Raw genomic sequence first — 23,461 nt, 5'->3', positions numbered from 1 at the left:
AATCATTTTATTTTCAGAGGTCTGAGGGCAGAAATGGAAATCTGAGACTGACCTCTTGGCTCTGAACAAGCTGTTTCAGCACATAGATACCAGAACACTGCAAGTGAGAAGCCAGTTTCTTTGACACAGGGTCTTTTGGACTGGGCCATTGTCATGCCTCGCCTGAGCACTTCTTTCTGGCTCTCTTCAGTAGATGAGTTTCTCTACCCTCTAGTTACTTGTTCCCACAGCTGCAGGTGTTATTAACCTACAATGTGCTTCATCCCTTTATTCTACCCGAGAGGGTCTCTGTTAGTCAGGCCTACACTCCGGGTGAGCCTTCAACTCACTGGGGCCGGCACTTTCTTCCTCCCCTTCTCCTATTACACTCAGTGCCCCTCTGTTCTAGAGCTGGTTTCTCTGTTTACTCTCTGACCTTTCTGCCACCGAGAATCGTGATGTTCCTATCTCACAGAGGTACTGCTTTTTCTCTACACATGGTGGAGTCAGGCAGACTCCGGCCTAAATCCCAACTCTGCACCTCATTAGTTGTGTAATCTTGGGCAATTCCTTAATCTCTGATAGCCCCAGTTTCTTCATCTGTGAGAGGAGAATTGGCTGGGCATGGTGGCTCACGCCTATAATCCTAGCACTTTGGGAGGCCGAGATGAGAGGATTGCCTGAGCCCACGGGTTCAAGACCAGCTTGAGCAACTTGGTGAGACCTCATCTCTACAGTAAATCAAAACATTAGTCGGGTGTGGTTAGCGTGTGCCTGTAGTTCCAGCTACTTGGAAGACTGAGGCTGAAGGATCGCCTGAGCCCAGCAGGTCGAGGCTGTGGTGGCCGTGAGTTGCATGCTACTGCACTCCAGCCTGGGCGACAGAGTGAGACTCCAACTCAAAAAAAAAAAAAAAAAGAAAGAAAGAAAAAGAAAGGAGAATTAGAAAACAAATGACCTCTTAAGATGCTAATCCTATGTAAAAGACGTAGCACAGTCCCTGGCATGTAGAAAGAGCTCTATAATTGGCAGTCCTAACCGTCACCATTGTTATCCTTGGGCAATCTTGTTCATCTTTTGACATTTTTCTCAAGGCTCTCAGAGCTAAGTATTTCATTCTGTTCTCTCTGTGTATCCTCTAGGCATTCTGGACAACATCATAATATACTCTTTACTTACACAATTTATTTTCCAGTAGTCTCTGTATGTTTGTGTTTCTTTCTTTTTCTCTTCAACTGAGCAAAGACAGGAATTTTTCTTTTTTTTTTTTTCTTTTTCTTTTTTTTGTGTAGGAGTCTCATTCTACTGCCCAGGCTGGAGTGCTGTGGCACACTCATAGTCACCTCAATTTCGACCTGCTGGGCTCAGGCGATTCTTCTACCTCAGCCTTCCAAGTAGCTGGAACCACAGGCATGCACCACCACGCCCACCTAATTTTTTGATTTATTGTAGAGATGAGGTCTCACCAATAAATCCAGGCTGGTCTCAAACCTCTGGACTCAGGCAATCCTCTCGCCTCTGCCTCCCAAAGTGCTGAGATTACAGGCATGAGCCACCACGCCTGGCCAGAATCTTTCATTTTTTCCCAATTTCCCTGGCATCTCATTTTATTGCTGTAAACCCATTAAACACATAGTGAATTGACACAAAAAATTAAGAAGGGTTTGTTTCGTGATTGGGTGTGAACTATCAAATGGACCATATTTACTCAGAATCCATGCAACAAAGTCTCGTTTTGAAAATCATGGTTGTTTAAAATTCAAGTGAGGCCAACGGTGAATTCTAACCAAATAAATACAAGAGAATCATCTTGGGCACTGAAACTGTAAACATATCCTGAATATACATTCTCCTTTTCTGTTGTGTACCCCCAGGGTCTATGTATCAGGCCAAAAATCAAACCCAAATGACAATTTAATGAACTTAATTAAATTTTCACTAAATCAACAGAATGCTTGTTATTCATAGCCAACTATATCAGAGAGAATTACAGAAGCATCATAGGATAGGCCCTATACATGCCAAGACCTCTGTAGGTGTGGTTGCCTCGTAAGTAGGCAAAATCAGAACTTTTGCTTGCTTCGTAAAATCACAGAAACCCACTACTTGATGGCCAGTGAAAGAATAAATAAATAGGAGCCACTTATTGGTACCCACTGCATGCAGGACCTAGTGTATATTACTTCTTATAATCCTTATAACTCTATGGACTCAGTACTATAATTACCCCCATTGTGCAGATGGGGACTGAGGCTCTTGGGGTCCCACCCCCTGTGAAGGAAGGAGCCAGGCTCTGCCTGCTTCCTGTCTGGATTCTGTGACATGGGCCTGCACAGACCTTCTTGGCTGCTCATGCTGGCAGAGGCAGAAGAAGGGGCTGATTGATACTTCTCAGAGCAATGGAGCCGTTTTCCCCACTGAAATGATCGGTCTGATTGTCAAGACCATACAGTGCCATATGGATGTCACCCTATTTGTAAGAGTATGCCTCGGTTTCCTCATGTACGAAATGGAAATAGCAGCACATCTTACCGCAAGAATTGTTGGCCGAAATGAATGAATTAATAGGGGTGGGAACGTGGTAGAGCTGAGGTGCTTTATCTCCTCATGGCTATCATCACTATTGTCATCATTTTTACTCTGACATGCCTGTGAGAATGGCACGCACGTCCTCCGCACATGCTACTCGCTAAGGATCTGTCTTATTTCTAGGCCGGGGTGCTACATCATGTTAGGACATATTAGGCATTGGGATGAGGCCCGAGGAAGCATCTGGGGACTGGAGAGAGGAAGCAGCCCCTCTCACCCCTACTGTAAAATGTGAGTTTCATTCGATGTATACACATTATAATTTGTACAAGTTAGATAATAGATCAATCTATCAGTCCATCATGGGTTACAGAAGGGATAAGAGAAATGAGCCCTCAGGTGTCCTAAGAGCATAAACAAAGACTTCCAGCCGTCCGAAACCTGCAGAGCTGGGGAACCAGGAGCGGTGAGGGCCAGCACCACTGACAGAGATGGGAAGTGAACCCCAGGTATGTCTTGGGCCGAAGCCACCCCGCTCACCTTGGAGGAACTGCCCCTGCGTCTCTCTCAGTCTGTCTCCTGCCTTGTCCCTGACAGGTTCTGTTATCCCAGCCTTGCCCACTCCTTGAAACATCATTTCTGTGTTCCTAAAGTCACTGGCCGTCTCTGTAACAATCCTTCACAAACAGCGATTTCCAGGGTGCCTCCCTGAATAAGTACCCCAGGCAGGAGCCCCCAGGAACCTGAATTCATCGAGTTCCCACTGTGAATTTCACAAGGCAAGGGAGTTATGAAAATTTCTGTACGTGTGTGAATCGCTTAGGAGCTGATGGCGCCATAGACTCTGCCCCAGAGTCTGCCGCTGCAGAGTTCAAGATTCCACATTTCTCCAAGGCTCCCAGGCATGCTGCTGCCACTGGTTCACAGCCCACACCTTGAGTGACAAGGCTCAGCCCATGCCCCAGAGGTCACCAGTGCCCTCCCTTTTCAAATGTGGGTGGGGCTGTTGGAGGGGGCTTACAGTAGATGGGGACTTTCTTCTCCCTTTGAGCACAAGCTTCTTGAGGACAAGGCCCTCTCCTCTCCTTTTTGGTTCCACACAGCAGGTGCTCCATAAATATAGTTGACTGGCAGTCCATCCCCACCCGCACAAAGGTCCCTTCTCCTGGCTGCCAAGAAGCCCAGAGCTGTCCCCTGGCACTCCACAGGCAGCTTTCTTGGTCTGCGTTACCCACAGGGAACACTATGTCTTTCGTTGGGCTCCTTCCTGCTGGCCGAGGCTCTGGAGGCGCCCGCCCAAACGCCATCATTTAGATTTCTTCTCACTGTCAACACATGTCTTCCATTTCTTAACAAGGGCAGGAGAGCAATCAGGGCTAGAGGCTTGGCTTGCATGGATAGGACACCCCTCACCTTCCTAAGGAATCCCTCCCTTATATAATCTGGGCTGGAAAGGCAGGAAAGCAGCCTGAGTCAAGGAACCTGTCCCATGAGGTTCTTAGCAAATAACAGCCAATTATGTCAACAATTGTCAACTAAGTTCATTTTGTCTGTTGGTCAGGAGGCACCTGCCTTGGGTAAGTAAGCAAGCAAAAAGGTATTCACTGAGATAAGGTGCTGCTATACTCCTGCTAATTCAAAAGTCAAAGGGCAAATTCTGTGGAACGTTCCTGCCAGGTAAATACAGTTGACTTTTTCTTCTCTTTGTCTTCCCAGCAAACATGACCAGAAAACATGCCGGTCAGGCATGGTGGCTCATGCCTGGTATCCCAGTACTTTGGGAGGCCAATGTGAGAGGATTGCTTGAGTCCAGGAGTTCAGGATGAGTGTGGGCAACATAGCAAACCTTGTCTCTACCAAAAAAAAAAAAACTAGCTGGGTGTGGTGGTGCACACTTGTAGTCCCAGATATTCTGGAGGTTGAGGCAGAAGGATCACCTGAGCCCAGGAGGTCAAGGTTGCAGTGAGCCGTGATTGTGCCACTGCCCTCAGCCTGGGAGTCAGAGTGAGACCTCGCCTCAAAAAAAGAAAGAAGAGGCCAGGCTTGGTGGCTCAGCCTGTAATCCCAGCACTTTTGGAGGCCAAAGCGAGTGGATTGCCTGAGCCCATGGGTGCGAGACCAACCCGGACAACTTGGCAAGGACTCGTCTCTACAATAAAATAAAAAACTAGCTGGGCATGGTAGCAGTGCGCCTGTAGTTCCAGCTACTTGGATGGCTGAGATGGAAGGATCACCAGAGCCCAGCAGGTCAATGCTGGGGTGGCCATGAGTGCGTGAGTGTGCCACTGCACTCCAGCCTGGGTGACAGACTGAGACTCTAACTCAAAAAAGAAAAAAGAAAAAGAAAAAGAAAAAGAAAGAAAACATGTCAACAGAATGAACTGAAGAAGCATGTTCTAAAATTTCATTGAATGAAAAAGAGAAACCAGGAAAATAAGCCCAAGAAAATATTTTTATCGACAAACTAAAGTTGAACTAGATGGCAAACCGATAACTGAAGCTAGCGCCTTCCTTCCCAGACAAGGGCGGCTGTTCTTTGATCCTTTCTAACTCACAGATATAGACTTTCTCTCCCTTTGGAGCATTGAAATGCTTTCAAAGGGCTTGATCTATTTATGGCGGATTTTTCCTATGGTCACCTACTGTAAAAAGCACAGGTATGCTACCAATGGCAGGCCTGCACAGCCTGTGCCAGGGCATTCTAACTGACGGGCGCTGGTGGCAGCTATTAAACAGACAGCCCCATGTGTGCCCCTTCTGTGGCTGCCGTCACATGAGGAACCCAGTAACTCCATAAATGGTCTGCCTCTCTCCAGTGGAGTCCATTTCTATTTTCAACTTAGTCAGAAACTTAGAGGCGAACAAAAAAAATCTTTAAAAAGTCTTAAGGTACATTAACCTGCCTCTCTGGGTGTCTGTCTTTACACTAAAGGTGCATGAACCACTCAGTTCTCTCTTTCCCCAGGCTCACTGTCTTAAATACTGATTATTAGTCCTACTTAAAAAGATTTGATGGGCCCTCATGTGCAGTTTAATTTAGCTTTCTGGTAGCAGGGAGAGCATCATTACATCGCATGGATATACGTAGGCATAGAAAGGACAGGAAGGACGTACCATGACAGTTGTTACCCTTGAGTGTTAGGATCAAGAGTCTCTTGTGACTTTCTTTCTGTTGCTTTTAGGGGAGGAAATTTTGAAAAAAATAAATATTCTACCATGATCTTTTAGGAGTTTGAGGTGTAAGTGAAAATTTTACGCTATTCCTAATTATGGTTTCTTATTCTCAAAGTAAAATTCTAGGTTTGAAAGGTTTGTAGACGTCATAATAAATGAGAAGCCACCTGGCCAACCCCTGTGCTGTCACTTTTGAGTAGAGTGAGTTATCTTCCTTTTTAAGTTAAATATGTAATCGACACTGTCAAGTGTTTCGCCTTTTGATAGTGGGGTCTGGCACTGTGTACACACTTCAGCCTGGACCTCAAATACTTGGACGGCAGCATGGTAGAAACAGCCCTTATGTAAGATATTGTTTGCATGGGGACATTCACAATGCTTAGAGAAGTTCAGATTATGTTCATCAAAACTGTACCTCCAAAACCAGCAGTTACCAATGACAGGGCATTGTTATTGGCCAAATTTGCTTATGTATCAGAGATACAGAATCCGGACATAAATCAATGTTTAATTTAATATTTTCTCAGGTATTTGCTTATTGTGTCCCCCATGCTATTTGTTATAGGCTATGGGTCTGGATATTTTATATCTTGGGATTTAAGTGAATTACAGATTTTTAAAAGCAATTCTAAATTGATTTATAGTAGTAGTCTGGAATCCCCAAGAGTCTCCAAGACCATTTTAGGGAGTTTAAGAAGTCAAAACGATTTTCATCATAGTAATGCTAAGATATTATTTGCCTTTTTCAGTCACATTCTCTCATATATACTGTGGAATTTTTCAGAGGATACATAATGTGCGATATCAGTGTTCTGACAGCTAATAAAATATGCATTTGTGTATGCCTATGTTTTAAGCATTTATCAATTTTAATTTTTAATTTCTATATAAAACAATTTACAACACGTAATACATAATATAACTAATGTATAATGTAATACAATATTTACTGTCTTCAAAATTAAAACTAGTGTGTATAATACAATTTACCCACACAACGCTCTTCGGTTTATTCAATAATAATTTTTTTTTTTGAGAAAGGATTTTGCTTTGTCACACAGGCTGGAGTGCAGTGATGTGATCATGGCTCACTACAGCCTTGAACGCCTGGGTTAGGTGATTCTTCTGCCTCAGCCTCCCAATGCACTAGAATTACAGGTGTGAACCATCACACCCAGACTTTTTAGTAAAAGTGCAAATGGATCTGAGACCAAAATGTCTGAGAACCCCTAGTTAAGACTTCATTGCAACTCTTCTTTAGAAAAAGACTTTGTGCATGCTTTTTTAAAAAAGTAAATACATGTTGAACACATCATTGAGAAATATCTGAAGCCTTAATTGATCAAACAAATGAGTCATTCAAAGTAAAAATTCTCAATTGATTTTGGGGGCAGTAACTTACATTCCTAAGCGTGCTACAATGGAGACAAAAGGGCATCATTGTTTAGCAACACCTCCTCCTGCAGAATTCAGCTCTCCCGCGACCTCACTTACACAGGTAACAGTGTCTGACCCGCAAATGAAAAGGGCCTCTGAGGAACAGGATGGCTGTGCCTCACGCTCTTCAAGTTCTGGGCACCTAGAACTCCTGTGCTTTACTCATGGAGAACCCCTGGGTCCTCAGTCGACCCACAACCTGGGAGGCAAGCAGGGTGTCCAAGGAGAGTGTCTAAGGAACTTTAAGGAGGCCTCTCTCTGGGTGCTGACCCTGCATTTGCGTGACCCAGGAAGTGAGGCCTTCCCTGAGGCCCTGCTAAACCTGCTCAGCTGGATTAATTGCTCAGAGTTGTGCCAGGCAAGCGGGGAGAACAGCTTCACATGCTGACTGACAAAGACACTGAAGAAGATGGAGGACTTCTAGCAAAGGAGGAAGCAGGAGGGTATGAAAAACTGGACACATTCGAATCCATATGAGCCCATTTAACGCAAAAGCAAAAAACTGGACTCTCAGAATACCACATGCTACAAATATCTGATATCTATAACTTAAGACAAAGTTAAATTCGATCCACAATACTGTGCTTTCAAAAGCAAGGAGTAATACGTTATATTTTAGGAATGTTTCTATCTAAAATGGTTGAAGTAACAAGATTTTGAGCTTCCAGAACAGAGGTAACTCTTAGCCATACAGATAATTTAGCTGTTCAGAATGACTCCGTCAATTTAATCCACATTTATTTACGATGACCAAAAGTTGCCAAAGACTGTACCCCAAGTTTCTGAACTGATGCAGTCTAATTGCTCATCGATTATGGATACTTTTATTTTATTATCTTATTTCATTTTTTAAAGTGAGAAAGCAGGATGTATTGAGAGGACAGAAAAGCTCCCACAATGGGAGGGGAACCGAAGGGGTTGTCCCTCGATTATGTATGCTTTTAATGACTCGTTATTCAACATGATGGAATATCCTGAATCCACAGGTTTTTTCCTTCTCTTCAGCTTGTTCGTTTGTCCTTCTGATCATGCATGTTTCAACCCAAGGTGACACGTTACCCAGGAAGAGGACGAAAATATGGTCATTGCGACATAGCAACGGATCCCTCCTCGTTGTTAACATGCAGCTGGAGGAAAACAAGATCATTTGCTAAGATTTGACAGCTTGTCTTCCTCATTACCCTTATCATGATTTAAAGAATCAAAGGGGACTTGGGGTGGTGGAGGTAAAGGTATGCAAGTCCAGAGGAAGCTTTACGCAACAGAAGGAGTTTAAAATGTTAGCGCAGGCCACAAGGGAATGATTGCAAAAGTTATTTGAATTAGTCCTTTGCTGTGACTTTCCTGGGGCTCTTGAATCATTTACTCGTTTATGTGGCTGTAGGGTTGTAGGATAGATCCTTTAAAGGTTTTGTCCCAAGCCAATCCTGGACCTCGCATTGGGTGACTTTTTAAAAATAGAGGAAGGAGAGACCTGATGCCAGGTGGGGTCATAAAAACAAAATTCCACTGCAGTAAACACAGTGACACTCAATCAATCACCCACCACATCTATATGTGGGCATGGAGCTTTCTCTATGCGGATAGCCCAAAAAAGTTCAGCCCGAGGAACGCCTTACCTGCCAAAAACACACCTAGTAGGGAGAGAAATCTTAATGCCCCGTAAACATAAGCCTTATAGCCCTTGGGGACAGATAGGGTTATTTGTTCAACTGTGCAAGGGGTGACACTTTCAGCTAAATGGGAGAGGCTGTGCTTCCACAACGGGACAGTGAAGAAATGACCCAGCCAGTCATGACCTTGTGAACCCCCAGCTGGGCCTGGCGCATTTCAACAGAGGGCCTGGAGCGGAGACCTTTTATTTGTTCTGAGCTCCTGTGTATGAAAGCTAAAATGTAAAGGGAGGACGTATTAATAGTGCTGGCTACGATGGCTACGATCGCCACGGCAGCCTCCTTGGACTGCATTATAAATATTACACCAGGCAAGGAGGAACTCAGTTATGTTATGTTAGCTGAAAGTTTATTAAATGTGAAGCATTTAATACCTTATGTCAGGCAAGATTTCTGCTGCTTTAGAAGGAAAATGCTTGCGATCTCACTATATGCTAGGCCCTGTTCGGAGTGCTTTACCTGATTTAGCTTCGTTAATTCTTACTAAGACCCAATGAATTAGATACTGTTTTATGCACATTTTACAGATGAGGAAACTGAGGCAAAGTGTAACTAACTCAGTACATGGCACAGCTGGAATTTGAGCTGTTTAGAATGTTCTGTGAATGGTATACTTTGTTGTGTCACTATTTAATAATAAATATTAATATGCATAAAGGAAAAGCCAAAATACATACTACATGCAGAGCAATCCTACAGACATCTAGCTCTAAGCATGAGAAATTAAAATGTAGAACTATACAAGCAGGTGAATTTTTAGTCGTAAATAGAGCATTCTGTTCCCAGATACACGAAACTTTTCTGAGGGGAAAAGCTGTCAACTGATGCAAGCAAAGAATTTATATAAAGAAATCTGATGCTATTAAGAGAAAGATTTGGACAATCTTGGAGAAGAATCATATTTAGCCTAAATAGCTAAATACAAGCCAAAAAATAAATAGAACAAAATGAGAAGATCTGACATCTGACTTATTATTAAATGTAATTTTAGATATTGCCCTGGTGTGCCAAATTGGCCTAGAAAGGATTCCCAAAGGAGCATGAAAGAGCAAGTCTTATCAGAGTGGATTTAGACTTGAAAGGCATCATGAAAGTCAGATTATAGTTAGCTTTTTGTGAACTTGCTTTCAGGAGAGAAATAAACATGAGACTGAATGATTCTGGCCTTTCCCTCTGCCAGCTCAATCAGTTCATGTCCCAATCTGATGGGATCTAAAACTATACTCTGCAAATATATACCAATGCCCATACATACTCTCTACCATGAATGGGAGCATCCTGAAACTTGGCTATTGTCTCTCTTCAGGACTCTCTAAAACAAATGTTCTCTTTGTAAATTAAAACTGAGCCAACCCACACGGAACAGACATGGGTGAGATAATACCACTTTGATTTTGGGGGACTGTCTTTGTAAAAAGCTTTGAGGACAGAAGCCCTTTTCTCTCTGGGTATGAGATAATGTGCACGTGTGTAGGAAATTACATGACAAAGTCTTTTTTTTTTCACAGTTTCATCTTCCTTAATCACTATGTTCTCAAATTTTAGGAAACTGCTCTTGAATAAACAAAGGCTTTTTCATGATTAACCTAACTCAGAACACTGTAATTCAGTAACTATCTCTCTGTATATTTATTGAGTTTCTCCAGGAAGCAATACTCTGAACCAACCAAAGATTCCAGAAGAGACAGTTGTTTCCATCAAGAACTGACATGGAACTAAAAAACAAAGAAGACATGGCCACATCCCCTCAGGCATACTCAGGAAATTAAAATTTGTGATTGCTAGAACTCTACTCCTGTTCCTTATTATCTAACACATTCAAATATGTCTAGAGATGAAGTTTAGAGTTACCACAGAAGTCATTGGCTGCCAAGAGCATTTTGTGGTCTCTTAATATAGTTTTCACAGACCAATTAGGGAAGGGTGCAGATAAAAATAGCAATTATTATGAATAATAAAAATTCTTCTGTGTGTCCCTGAAGAGTTTACAAACAAATGTTAAATAAAACAATCATAAGAATTTTAAGCAAAAATAACAAAAGATGCTTCTTAGGAAAAACAATAGCAATAATTTCCAGCAGCTTCTACCAAAGCCCTCTAACATTTAAAAGAAGAATGCATTTGTTTGCAAAAGTATTGCCAAAATATCCATTTACATTTATTCAAGTTTTGAAAGAGGCCATTTATTTATTTATTTTTTGTGCCCAAGTATTTTTTAAAGGCCACCTCAGCCTGAGTAGTTTATTTCAACTTGCATGCATGTTGGATTCAGGGATACTTTGCTATTAATAAGGAAACTCTATGAATTGTGTGTGTATAAGAAGCCTAAAATAAGATGCTTCGAGGCCTTGTCTCATGGCCAAAATCAGGAAATAAAGGATTGTAAGTGCTTCATTTTTTTCTTTCTCTGGGATCCCTCCAACCAGCCTGTGAGCCTAACTCCCACCTTTGACCATTTCACAAGCTCCCTTACCCCTCACTCCACTGCTGTTTAAAAGTCTGGGAACAAGAGGGACACTTCTTTAGACTGACTGGGTGATAAGTAAGATACAACTTGTTTTTCCAACGTGTTTTTAAAGCGATTATATTTAGGGTGCTTGAGAGGAAAGAATCGGCCAGTCCTTATTTATCTTCTTAACAGGTGCAGTCTGAACAGCCATAAAAGCAGGCCACTGAAAAAGAAGGATACTGCCAAGCATTAAGGCCCTGCAGTGTGCATTTGCCCTAGAGTATTCCTCCCTACAGCAAATAGCTCAAATCCATGTCATGAATCTCTAGGACGGCATGGCAGGATTTGCTAAAATATATAAATATATATATATATATATATATATATATATATTTATATAGTGGCATTCATTCATACAGCTTCTTTATTCCTCATCCAGATCTTCAACATGGCTGTTCGAAGTCAGAAGATAAATTGTTGCCCTTGATAAAACGCCTTCTCTCTTTCGCCTACTCTTTTCTCTTACTTTTCTTTTTTTTTTTTTTTTTGAGTTGGAGTCTCACTCTGTCGCCCAGACTGGGGTGCAGTGGCCGCTCCCGGCCACCGCAGCCTCAACCTGCTGGGCTCTGGCGATCCTTCCGCCTCAGCCTTCCGAGTAGCCGGAATTACAGGCACGCGCTACCACGCCCGGCTGATTTTTTGATTTATTGTAGAGATGAGGTCTCGCTGCCCAGGCGGGTCTCGAACCCGCGGGCTCAGGCAATCCACTCACCTCAGCCTCCCAAAGGCGCAGGATTACAGGCTGAACCACCAAGCCCGGCTCTCTTACTTTTCTGAATAAATTAACTTTCTCCCCACTGGAGGTAAAAGTAATATATTGTCTTTCCAAAGACAAATTTATTTGGGTGTTTGAGGCAGGTCATCCCGTCTCATGCAGGTAGAGACTGAAGGTCAAAGAATAAGGAAAAGAAGGAGGCGTCCCACCAACGGAGTGCTTTTTCTGATGACAACTAAGCCCTAAGAAATGCTCAGAAACACAAGAGGTGATCCCTGCTGCACCGCATTCTGTTAGGTTTGGGGTTCAGTAGAGCTTCAAAATGTGATGAAATCTTCAGGGCCCAAGAGAGAAAGATATACAAAAGGAAGACCCATATGGACTACAAAAAGGTTGTTCTCTTATTTCCGTGTTACCTGCTGGCAAAGACCTAGATGGGTAGGATAGATGTTGTGTGTTGACCCAGGAAAAGAGTGGTAGCCACAGCGCCATGCTTGTGATTCCTGAAGTTATCAGAATGTCTCCTTAAAATTATGGTCCTCAAGGACCCTGGGCTTGGCCACATGTTTGAGTATTCAAGAAGGGATCTTTCATGGAAGATGAGAAAACTAGTGCCTCTCAGGGGTTTTGGAATGACACACCAAGCACCAAGGAGGAACTGCTGTCTTTTTCTGGCAAGTACATAAAATCTAATAGGGCCCTATGTAACAGATAACAAAAAGTGAAATTCATGTTAAGGCCTCAACTCAGTGTTTTAGAAGAGAGTTTTTCTGGGTTTTATGGAATCTGACAGTTAAGTGTCTCAGGATGTTAAAGAACAAGCTTTATTATTTTAATCATGAAGTACTGTAGAGACAAAATTCTGAGGAAATAATTTTGAGGAAATAATTCTTCGGGTTTTAACAGCCATTTGTCGTATGTTTAAACGAATGGAGAGTCTACCACAGAAGATAGGCTATTGCAATTTTCTGATCTGATGTTTCTTTTTGACTGGAAAAGCGATGTTTCTAGCGAGGGTGAATTTTTTTTACACAGTAGGGCTCAGGGGTCATTAGCTGTGGGCACTTGCTGATTCTCAATTAGTAGCTGACACAGGAATGAATGTGTCAGCAAGACATTCTGGGACAGCCCCACAAATCTGAGGCTTCCGTTCACAGCCTCCCTCACTATTCGATGAGAGTCACTTAATTGCACTAGGCCTGGGCTTCTGCATGAATCCAAAGTGTAAGACAAGCCTTTGATGTGGAACTAACAGTACAAATAATACAGTTCTCCAGAGAATACACACACAGCTGATGAGGTAGAATGCAGAACAATGGGAACAGTCACTCCTTAACTATCGTGTTTTCTTTCTCCAAAAGGGGTCACAGAGCCACCCAGAATATTTGCGGGGATCCAAATAAGGACAGTTGGCTAATTACTTCCATTAGACTGCTTCCTTGAGGTCCAAAGTTACACCTGTCCCTCCTCCTCCTCCTTAGAAGAACCAGCTTTCCTGAAAACCTTCAGAGTTAGGCCACTGTGGGCTGAGAGGCAGCCGAGTGAGACATCCTTTTCACTTTCAGGTGCTGAAATCTCAGCCTCTCATGAAGAGTTGCCAGATCCTCCTGGATTCTAGGAGGGCCAGACCCAGCCTTACCAAGATTCACAGCAAGTGGCCACATCTTCCCTAGGCATGACTTTCCCAACTGGGGAAGACAGTTCAGAAGACCCCTCGGGGCTGGTGGAGTCTGTTATTGGAAGGGTTTCTGCCAATAGTTTGAAATGACTCTGAAGAATGCGTTCGATGCCATGTTTTATTCTGAGGACTGTCTTCCAGAGGGATGCTTCTATGAAAAAACCCAACCCCAGTGAACATGAAATCACAGTCAGGTGAAGGTGAAAGGACCGTCATGTTCACGAATTGCAATACTCCTTGCTCTTCTTTTAAACGGTATTAAAATGCAACCATTTCACTAAGGAGAACTCTTCAAGGTGCAGTTCCTTGAAGAATCAGTTCTGCTGGTAAGGGAACAAAAGAAAATCTCTGTACTTCCTCAATGGATTTTGACTGCATCAGTAACCCTCTTTTTTTCTCATTACTTTATGAATTTTTATTTTTTTTTGACAATAATTCGTATTTATTTATGTATTAGTTTTCCAATCCGCTTATTCCAGTTCAGAGGGGTGAGTGGCTGGAGTCTATCCCAGCAGTTTAGGGTATAGCCTCTACTCCCCACCATCCAAATGTAAATGAACTAAGTAATCAATCTATGGATATAAAATTGCTGTTCTGGGTGGGGGCACTTAACAGGGCTTTTACGGCACAGCGAGAGCGTGGAGACTTTTGGTACCCATGCTGATTTATTCAGAAGGAAAAATATATCCACGGAGAGCTGAAGTTAAAGGTATATTTTCTTCCTTGTAGCTCTAAACTTTCATTCTCTCTAAAAGTAGTGTGAGTAAGACCAAAGTCATCAGAATAATTTAATGAGCTTTATATACCCTGCAGTCTGTCGCCTTATTTACTAGTTTTTCAACTTTCTTGTCATTTTCAAACTGGACTTTCAAACAAATGCAAATAATCAAAACAAAACTCAAGATAATTAAAACAATATTCTATCTTCAAATTAGAAAATATGCATTTCAACTGAGTAAACCTGGAAGAGTTAGCCAAGTGACAGATCAGATAAAAAGGACACTTAATACACACGTAAATCATTTGCATTACAGATAAGGCACCTTAGCAGGGGTTGGGCTCAGGCCTGACAGTCAGGATTAAGCTCCCATATTAATGCATGCATTTGGTGTGGCTATTTCGGGTGGAAGACTTCATGCATCAATGCCCTTTGCTACCAAGCAAGGCCAGCCTGTAAACTGATCGCCACAGCCTGTCAACACTGGCTACTCAATTACATAAAGAAAATATATTTAAAGGACTTTTGATAACTTGGTTAGTATTTCAACTTTGGGTTCAATGTGCAGCATCTTTTTCAAGGTTTTTTTCAAAATCAGGGTTAGAAACATTATTAAGGATGAAAAAAGAAAAGGTGACTGTTTTTATACTCCCTGCTAACCTTTATTGCTTTCAATTGCAGAAGTAAAAAATAAAGATTTGTTAAGCACTAGTAAAAACTAATCTAAATGAAATAACATTTTAAAACATATTTCCATTAAGAATTACATTCAATGTATTCTTGCTATAAATTATTTGTTTTTTTGTAATTACTAATTCCAAATGTATTATGTTGTTAATCAGTGGTTTTAAAATACTGATTGCATTTTTATAGAAAGGAGAAACTTTATTAGAGGAAACATTTCTTCTAATGCGTAATACTTTTATACTTTCAGCTTAATTATTTTTAAAAGGCTATATATTTTGAAGTTATCTTCCAAAAAACTCATGAAAGAACACAATCTGCCAGAGATTTTTAAACATACTCTCTTTTACCCAGATGGTTGATTTCCTTTCTATCTAAGAATTTAATAATGAAGCTCTAAAAGCACTGATAGAAACAAAAAATACCTTCAGCTGTATATTTTAAATATCTTTTCATGAAAAAAAATTACAAACTTGGAAATAATGTCACAAATATTTTTGGAAATTGTGATCAAATTTATCACCATGTAAGAAAGCATCCCAAGCCTCCACCCCCTACAAACTGAAATACGTGGTAAAAAGTTTGTGAGCAAACCTAAGAAAATATGCAGTTGACATCCTTAAATTGCACTTGAAGAATTCCTTGTAACTGAATGATTAAATTATCACTTAATAATTGTAGCCAATATTCCTTTATAAATTATCATAACTGGAAATCTTTCAATGTATTACACTCATGCTGTATTTTTCCCCTGGCCTTTTTTACTCTAAAGGGTGTTTTCCTTAAGTCACAGTGATTTTATTATTTTATTATCTAGAGAATTGGATATTTGTTTGAAAATCAATAGCAACATAAACACATTATTAAAAAGTACAGCCAAAAATTTTCTGAGTAAGTCTTACCCTCTTTCTTGGTGGGTTCTGGCATGGCCACAGTCAGGTGTTATTCTCCAAAGGGTTTTTTCTACCTTCTATGCCTGGTTGACAGAGACCCCACAAGCAGTCGAGAGAGGGTGCAGGTCAATGTGACAAGCAGCTGGGGAGAAGCCCCGGGCTTTTATACTGCCTCTGGACATCAATCATGATGGCACCTCCCTTTCTTCGGCACTGGGATGCAGGAACTTGACAGCTATGGGGACCTTCTCACATCTGTTGCCTGCACTCTGTGCTCTCGCCTACTGGAAGGAATCTCCTGCCCATCTCATGTGGCTGATGAGAACACCTCTGACTTTCTAAATTCAGCCGCAGCCTCGTGCTCTGTCTTGCTCTTCTCTGTCTGACAGATACATGTGCTGACTCAGGGGTGCAGAAAGCTTGCTAGAGGATCAAAAATTAAATGAGAAATTAGAATATGCCTATCCAATCTGTACTGTAACTATCAGATTGGAAAGAAAAATCTCTGTATTCAGATGATAATTTTTATGCTCCAATTGGCTTCTCAGGTTCATCACTCTCAATTATTGGGTTTTAAAATTTTTATTTCTTATTGCTATGTCAATATTAATTTGTAAAGTCAAATTTCTAAGTAAAATATCTTGTCTCATGCTCTCCTCCAAGAGTAGCAAAGGTTTCTGCTAAGAGATACTTAGTGTTGTTTTTTTTTTTTCTCAAAACACTACAGGACAGAGTCCAGCCTGGGAAACCTAGATAAATCCCCATCTCTAAAAAAATTTTTTGGCATAAAATTTTTGTAAAAAATGAGCAATGATACGTGCTAAAACATGGATGAAACTTGAAAACATTTTGCTAAGGGAAAGAAGTCAGACACACCAAAGTAGACTGTAAAATACTAGACTACATATGTCACTTATATGAAATGTTCAGGATGGGCCAATCCATAGAGTCAGAAAGTATATCAGAGGGACCCAGCGGCCAAGGGGCGGTGGAATAGGGAGTGAATTAGGTTTTCCTTTGGTCATGATGAAAATACTCTGGAATTAGATAGTGGTGATGGTTGTCCAACTTTGTGGATATATCGCAAATACATACACTCAAAAGTATATTGGATGTGCAAAAGTCAGCTAGACCAGTAGCCATTGTTTTAATTCAAGATGTCACATGGGCACACAAGTCTAACTTAAGATCTTGGTAGAATGAATTGGATTTGGTCACTTTCTCCCCAAATGCTCATGGGACTGATGGAGAAATATGAACTACCAAGTAGCCAAGCTAGAAGAGATGTCTTACTTTCTTTGTTCACATGCACCGGGACTGAAATTAGTTTATATGAAAAGACACCTGCCCAAATGCTTTTGTTGGTATATGTTTCTGAGCTAATTTCCAAAAGACTTTGACTGATTTGAACTGAACCAGCCACATTGTCTCGTTTGATTTCCCTTGTGGCCGGGAGTGCAGCTGGTCAGACTTAGCTCTACCCAAGCTTGTGCCAGGCTAGCTTCTCATCTAAGGGTGGAAACTCGACTTAGAACTCAATAGCATCATGCTTTAGCTATGTGGTGGGGAGGGGAAGGCAGGCCAGTCAAGGCGGTCCATAAACGTCTCCTATAAAGAAAGCCTCTCCTCAACCTCACAATACGACTGGCACATTGTTGCACTTAAAAAAAAATGTTCCTTTGCTTGTAGATGCTAAACAGTTGATGTCAGCCAGGAAAGAGCATGTTCTGTAACACAAAATCAGAAGTCGCTTGAGAGAAAGAAAAGTAGCTTTCCTGAGTCCACTATGGGAATGCCAAACGGCAGATGAGGCAGATTCAAGAACCTAGAATCTGAAGTCAGACCCTGGACCTAGATCATTCACCAGCAGAGTTACTCTAAAAAGGCAGGTGGCCTTTCTGGGCCTCAGTTTCTCCTCGTATAAAACGAGGAGCTTAAAAAGTGATCACGGAGACCCCTTCCAGGCTAAACACTGGGATTCCGTTCGGGAAGTCCCTCAGAGAAAAATAATCTTTTTCCAGCATGCCCAACACACTGAATACCACGCATGAAATGGACACAGAGCAGAGTGTCAAGTTGCAGAAGAAAGTTTACAGCGATGGGCAGATTTCACACATGCCACAAAAGAGGTGCCATGCCATGACTGGCTTCTGCAGCAACCCCATTGGGTTTTTAATACACTGATCATTTTACTGAAGTGAACACGTGCCAGGAAATATTGCAGTCCATGGAGAAAGTCCTTCATGACCTGGAGAACTTTTTGATAATAAAGGACTTGTTTATAAAAAGACAAAACCTTACTGTAGAAATTGTTGGTACAGGCAAAATCTAGACGAAATGGTTGTATAGCGTATCAAACGGTTGAGGTAAAATTTTAAATCAGGATAAGTAGACCTGTGTAATTTTCCCAGGACTGTATTGTTTTAGGAACACATAACCCCCTTTCAGATCTTATACATTCATCTAGAAGATTGCAGACTCCATAGCTGTGCTCTCAGGAGAGGGAGGTAGGGGGAAGGTTCACTGGGCTCTTTTATTCTTTTGTTAAATGCTTTATTGGATTTTGCCCTTTGTATTATTCAAGATGAGGTTTGGCCAAATATAACACAAAACCAAAAAAAAAAAAAATCAGTTGAATCAAGATGGAGATATTTCTCCCCCACATGAAGCAAGTCTGAAAGAAAATGGTTTAGAGTCATCATAGTGACATCAAGAACCCAGACTCCTTCCTCCCGCTCTGTTCTCCTACAGGTAGCCTCGTGGTATAACGAAGCTGCTTATACTCTAGCCATTACATCCATATTCCAGGCAGCAGAAAAGAAGAAAAAAGAACTCATGGTCTCCATTCTAGGGAGCCTTATTTGAAGTTGCACACAGTACATCTCCCGCATCTCACAGGGCAGGATTCGATTACATGGCTGTCTCTAACTGCAAAAAAAATAAAGGTGGGAAAGGTTGCCTTTTATTCAGTGGGAACGGGCTCAGCTGAAACTTGGGTTTTGTTACTCAGCAGAACGAGGAGTGAAGGGGTCCAGCCCCTTTGCCAGGTCGTGAGATCTCCTGAAGGAGAGACGGATAGGCGAAAGACGAAAATCTTATACTCGGACACCTGCTTCCTGAGCAGATGACATCCTTTATTAGTTAACAGAAAGCTTTTATAGCATTTGTAAAAGGGGCAAGACAAAGAAAATTCCTTCATGTACATATGCTTTAAAAGTTACCACCATCTAGCGGTCTTTAGAAGAAACGAATAAGCCAAAAACACTATCTACTTTCAGTTAATGAGTCTTGAGATAAGTGTAAAAGGAGTTTCACTTAAACTAAACATAATGCATACAAGGTTTACTTTGACTTCGGTTCCACATCACTTGTCTAATTAAAAAAGCCTTAAAATCCCTAGTACAAAACTATAGATTGTACCTAGTGATAGTAGGAATATGAAGCCCATTAACTTGACCAAACAACAGTGGCTAGCATTTAAAGAATAACTATGAAAGTCACTTACTGTGAAAATACGTACACTAATCTTTACTCTGGATAAACATATGAAGTGAACTAAACATAATGAAATAAAACTAACACAACTAAAATTATTATGGTTGCATAATTACCAATGAGCTTTTAAGTTTAGGATAATGGTGATTTGGCTGTTTTCCCTTATGCTTGGCAACCTCCTGGAAACCATCTTTGTCTTAAAATAGGCAGGGGAGCAATTATTATTATCTTTGAGGCAGCAATTTTATCATTGTGTGAACTTAAACTTATGAACTTAAAACAATCTTCAAAGTAGCTATAGCACTAAAACTTAATTAATGACACAAAGTAAAAACCTTGTTAAACATAACCAGAGCCTAATAATTTTTGTCAACCCTCATACATATGTATATTGATTATATAAACTTGTATGATATTACATTTACCAATTATGAGTAATACATGGATAAAACAATTATCATGTCTAGAATAGCACTTCCAGCAACTCTCTTCAAAAGAGTCCCAAATTACAGTCCTTGAAGTGCTTCAAGAAAGTTCCCAGGTGCACGGTTCTTCATGTAGCAGTTCTTCTCTTTTTGGGCTTTTACGACCTTCAAAGCTTTTGTAATCGCCTTTCTTGTCCAGGTGTCTTCGTTACTTTTCTCTTATCCCGCAGTGTTTATTTCTAAAGAAAACTCAAAAGAAGCTTTTAATGACATTTCCCAGGCCCCCAGGGTTGCTTTCTGTATTTAGTTAATTATCATAAAAGTGTCTAATTAGTATATTATGAATACAGTGAAAACCCACTCTATAAACATTTACTTAAAATTTAACTATAGAATTAAGTAAAAACCTTAACGATTAATCTTTATCCTAAGTCTGTGAAGACAGTGTTATAAATCACCTACATAACTCCTAGATCAGTGTTAGAACTTATAATGAGCTCATAATGAACTTACCATAAACTTGTACTTCTAAAAAACCTTATGTCTGAACACTAAGCTGCATAATTCTAAATCAAATAAGGAGTGAATATACTTATATCATTTTTTACTCAAGCAATATCTAGTAACTTATAACCAAGTGAAAGAAAGCATTCTTGATGTGCTTCAGAGTTTAACCCTTGCATATGTTAGAAAAGGCCAAATGGCGTAGTGGGAAAATGGGAAAATGAACCATGACATTCTCAGGTTAGGTGTGAGTACTTCGCATAAACATGCCATTTTCTTCTTCCACAACTGCACAGAATTTCTTCAGCTGTATCAAACAGCAAAGGTGGAAGACAGAAGGGCCTCAGCTTCCCGGGCTTGCCCTGCGGCCCGGGGTCTTAGGCCCACTGGGACCCTGTCAATCATGTGGACCTCCAAGGCTGGCTCCCAACAGAGGAGAATGGACATTGGATAGGCAAGTGCCAATCTCTGTTACACCTGTCAAAATAAAAACAAGAATGCTCCCTGCATCAACCAAAGAGTATGGAGAAGTATAAATAATAAGCCAACAATCTCACTCTCTCCCTGAGGTGTGAATTTCCTCTGTGCTTATACAAACATTCACCATTTATATATTCACATGTAGGGAGTTCTAAATCTATTTTTTATGAATATGGTCACATTATATAAACTCTCCTTCAATTGCTTTTTCATTTAACTCATCGTAGACGTTTCCTCCAATGTTAATAGAGACTTAACTCAACCTTTTTAAATAGCTAAATTATTGCTTATGGTATGGATGTGCTCTAGTGCTCTGTATTTTCTCCATTACATCCCTCCTGAGGGGGCTGCTCAGGTTGTTTTCAGTGTTTGACCACCACAGTAATACTGTAATCAACATCATGGTAAAACCATAGGAAATGGTGTTGTTATGACTCCGTGTTAAACTGGAGGGGAAAATAACTTTAACTTTCTAATTCACACAATCTAGAAAGACAAATTCTAGAGGAAACAAAGTTATAAATTTAAAATGTAAAACAATGGAAATATTTGAAGAAAATGTATGAGAGTGTCTGAATCACAGAAAATACAAAGACCACAGAGGAAAAGGTGACAGATGTAAATTTTTAAAAATTTAAAAAATTATTGGAGCAAAAGATATAAAAATATCAGAAAGTAAAAAGAAAAAAAGAGAAAAAGTTTTTGAAACACATATTATACACAGAGTTAATATCGCTGATAGAAAATAGAGTAAAGGGTTTTAAAAAATCAATTCTCAGAAGAAGAAATCCCCAATACATGGAATATTGCTTATCTTTCTGGGGAACTGGAAACACGTAATCACTTCTCGAATCATCAAGTTGACAGTCTTGTTTTTTAAAATTATAGCATTCAGAGTATGAGGAAACAGGCAGTCTTATACATGACTGATCAAACTATTGGACAGGCAAGCTCCAGAGAAAGTAGTCTAGAAAAATCTATCCAGATCTGAATTGCATATACACTAACAAGCTCATTTTTAAGAAACTATCCTTTCAATCTAAATACATCCATGTAAAACATAATTGTTCTTCTCCATTCCTAATAAATATTGTCATTTTCTCTTTATTAAAAACTTTTTTCAAGGTATGGCTATTTTTGTTGATGCTTTGAAAGACTATTTCATGGTTATATCTTCTCTTCCTAATTTCTTTTGGTCAATTTTTTCCCCTGTATTGAGGATTAGTTTAGACTTTGTTTTCAGCATAGGGCTTTGGCTGTATTATATGGATTTTGATTTAATGTGCTCACGTTTTATTAATTTCTGAATAATCTGCAATTTGATTTTAATGTTATAATTTATTCAGGAGTTATTTAAAAGGACATTTCTTAATTCCTAAGGAATTAAGATTTTCGGGAGTCACTCTGAACCTCTTCTGGTTGGGAGAGGCTGCTCTAAAAATTTTTTTTTAAAGAAATTATTAATAATAGGCCAGGTGCAGTGGCTAGGGTCTATAATCCCAGGGCTTGGGGAGACTAAGATAGGAGGATTGCTTGAGCCTAGGAGTTCGAGACCATCCTGAGCAATATAGCAAGAGTTCATCTCTACAAAAAATTTAAAACTTAGCCAGGCATGGAAGCACATGCCTGTGGTCCCAGCTATTTGGGAGGTTGAGGCAGAAGGATCACCTGAGCCCAGGAGGTTGAGGCTGCTGTGAGCTGTGATCATGCCACTGCACTTCATCCTGGTGACAGAGTGAGACTCTGACTCAACATAGATAAATAAACAAACAAAAGTTGCACTTAAAAAAAGGAAACTAATATATTTTTGTCATTGTTTTCTTTTTAAATTAGTTTTAATTGAAGTGAAATTTGCATACCTTAAAATTGACCATTTTACAGTGAACAATGCAAGGGTGTTTAATCTATTCAGACTGTTGTATAACCACCATCTCTAGCTAGTTCTAACGTAGTCATCTTCCCAAAAGGAAGTCCAGTACTAGTTACGCAGTTGGCCCCTACTTACTCCTCTGCCCAGTCCCTGGCAGACACCAATTTGTTTTCTGTCTCTGTGGATTTCCCTATTCTGGATAGTCTATATGAATGAAACCATACACTATGTGATTGGCTTTTTTCACTTAACACAATGTTTTTGAGGTTTGTTCACAATGTGGTATGTATCAGTACTTTATTCCTTATTTTTCTGTGGTTAAATAATAATCTATTGTATGGCCAGACTGCAATGTACCCATTCATCATTGGTGAACATTTACATCCCACCAGCAATCTATGAAAGTTTCAATTTCTCGACATCCTGGCCAACACTTACTTTCCTTTTTTAAAATTATAGCCATTCTAGAGGATACTGGATTGGAACTCAGTAACATTTTGATTTGCATGTCTCTAATAACTAATGATGCCGAACATCTTTTCATGTGTTTGTTGACCATTTGTGTATTTTTTTAAGATAAATGTCTATTCGGGTCCTTTATCCATTTTAAAAATTCAATTGTTTCTTCTTGTTGTTAAGCTGTAAGACTTCTTTATATATTCTGAATACTAGACTCTTATTAGATATATGATTTGCAA

The 23,461-nt window shown here is 40.3% G+C and overlaps 1 protein-coding gene across 1 annotated transcript in view; it reads right to left on the bottom strand.

The window, feature by feature from the left end:
- MYBPC1 (myosin binding protein C, slow type) overlaps positions 1–16,127 on the bottom strand; it is a 94,661-nt gene extending 78,534 nt beyond the window's left edge. The window contains exon 1 of the mRNA XM_021706719.1: positions 15,999–16,127. Coding sequence (XP_021562394.1) covers positions 15,999–16,023 — 25 coding nt within the window. The 5' untranslated portion in view covers positions 16,024–16,127. The remainder of the gene's footprint in view (positions 1–15,998) is intronic.
- Positions 16,128–23,461: the final 7,334 nt, after the last annotated feature.

This window comes from Carlito syrichta, unplaced genomic scaffold (genome assembly GCF_000164805.1).
Source record: "Carlito syrichta isolate Samal-C Ts95f unplaced genomic scaffold, Tarsius_syrichta-2.0.1 Scaffold315954, whole genome shotgun sequence".
Lineage (NCBI taxonomy): Eukaryota > Metazoa > Chordata > Mammalia > Primates > Tarsiidae > Carlito > Carlito syrichta.
This window is presented reverse-complemented; position numbering and strand designations above follow the sequence as displayed.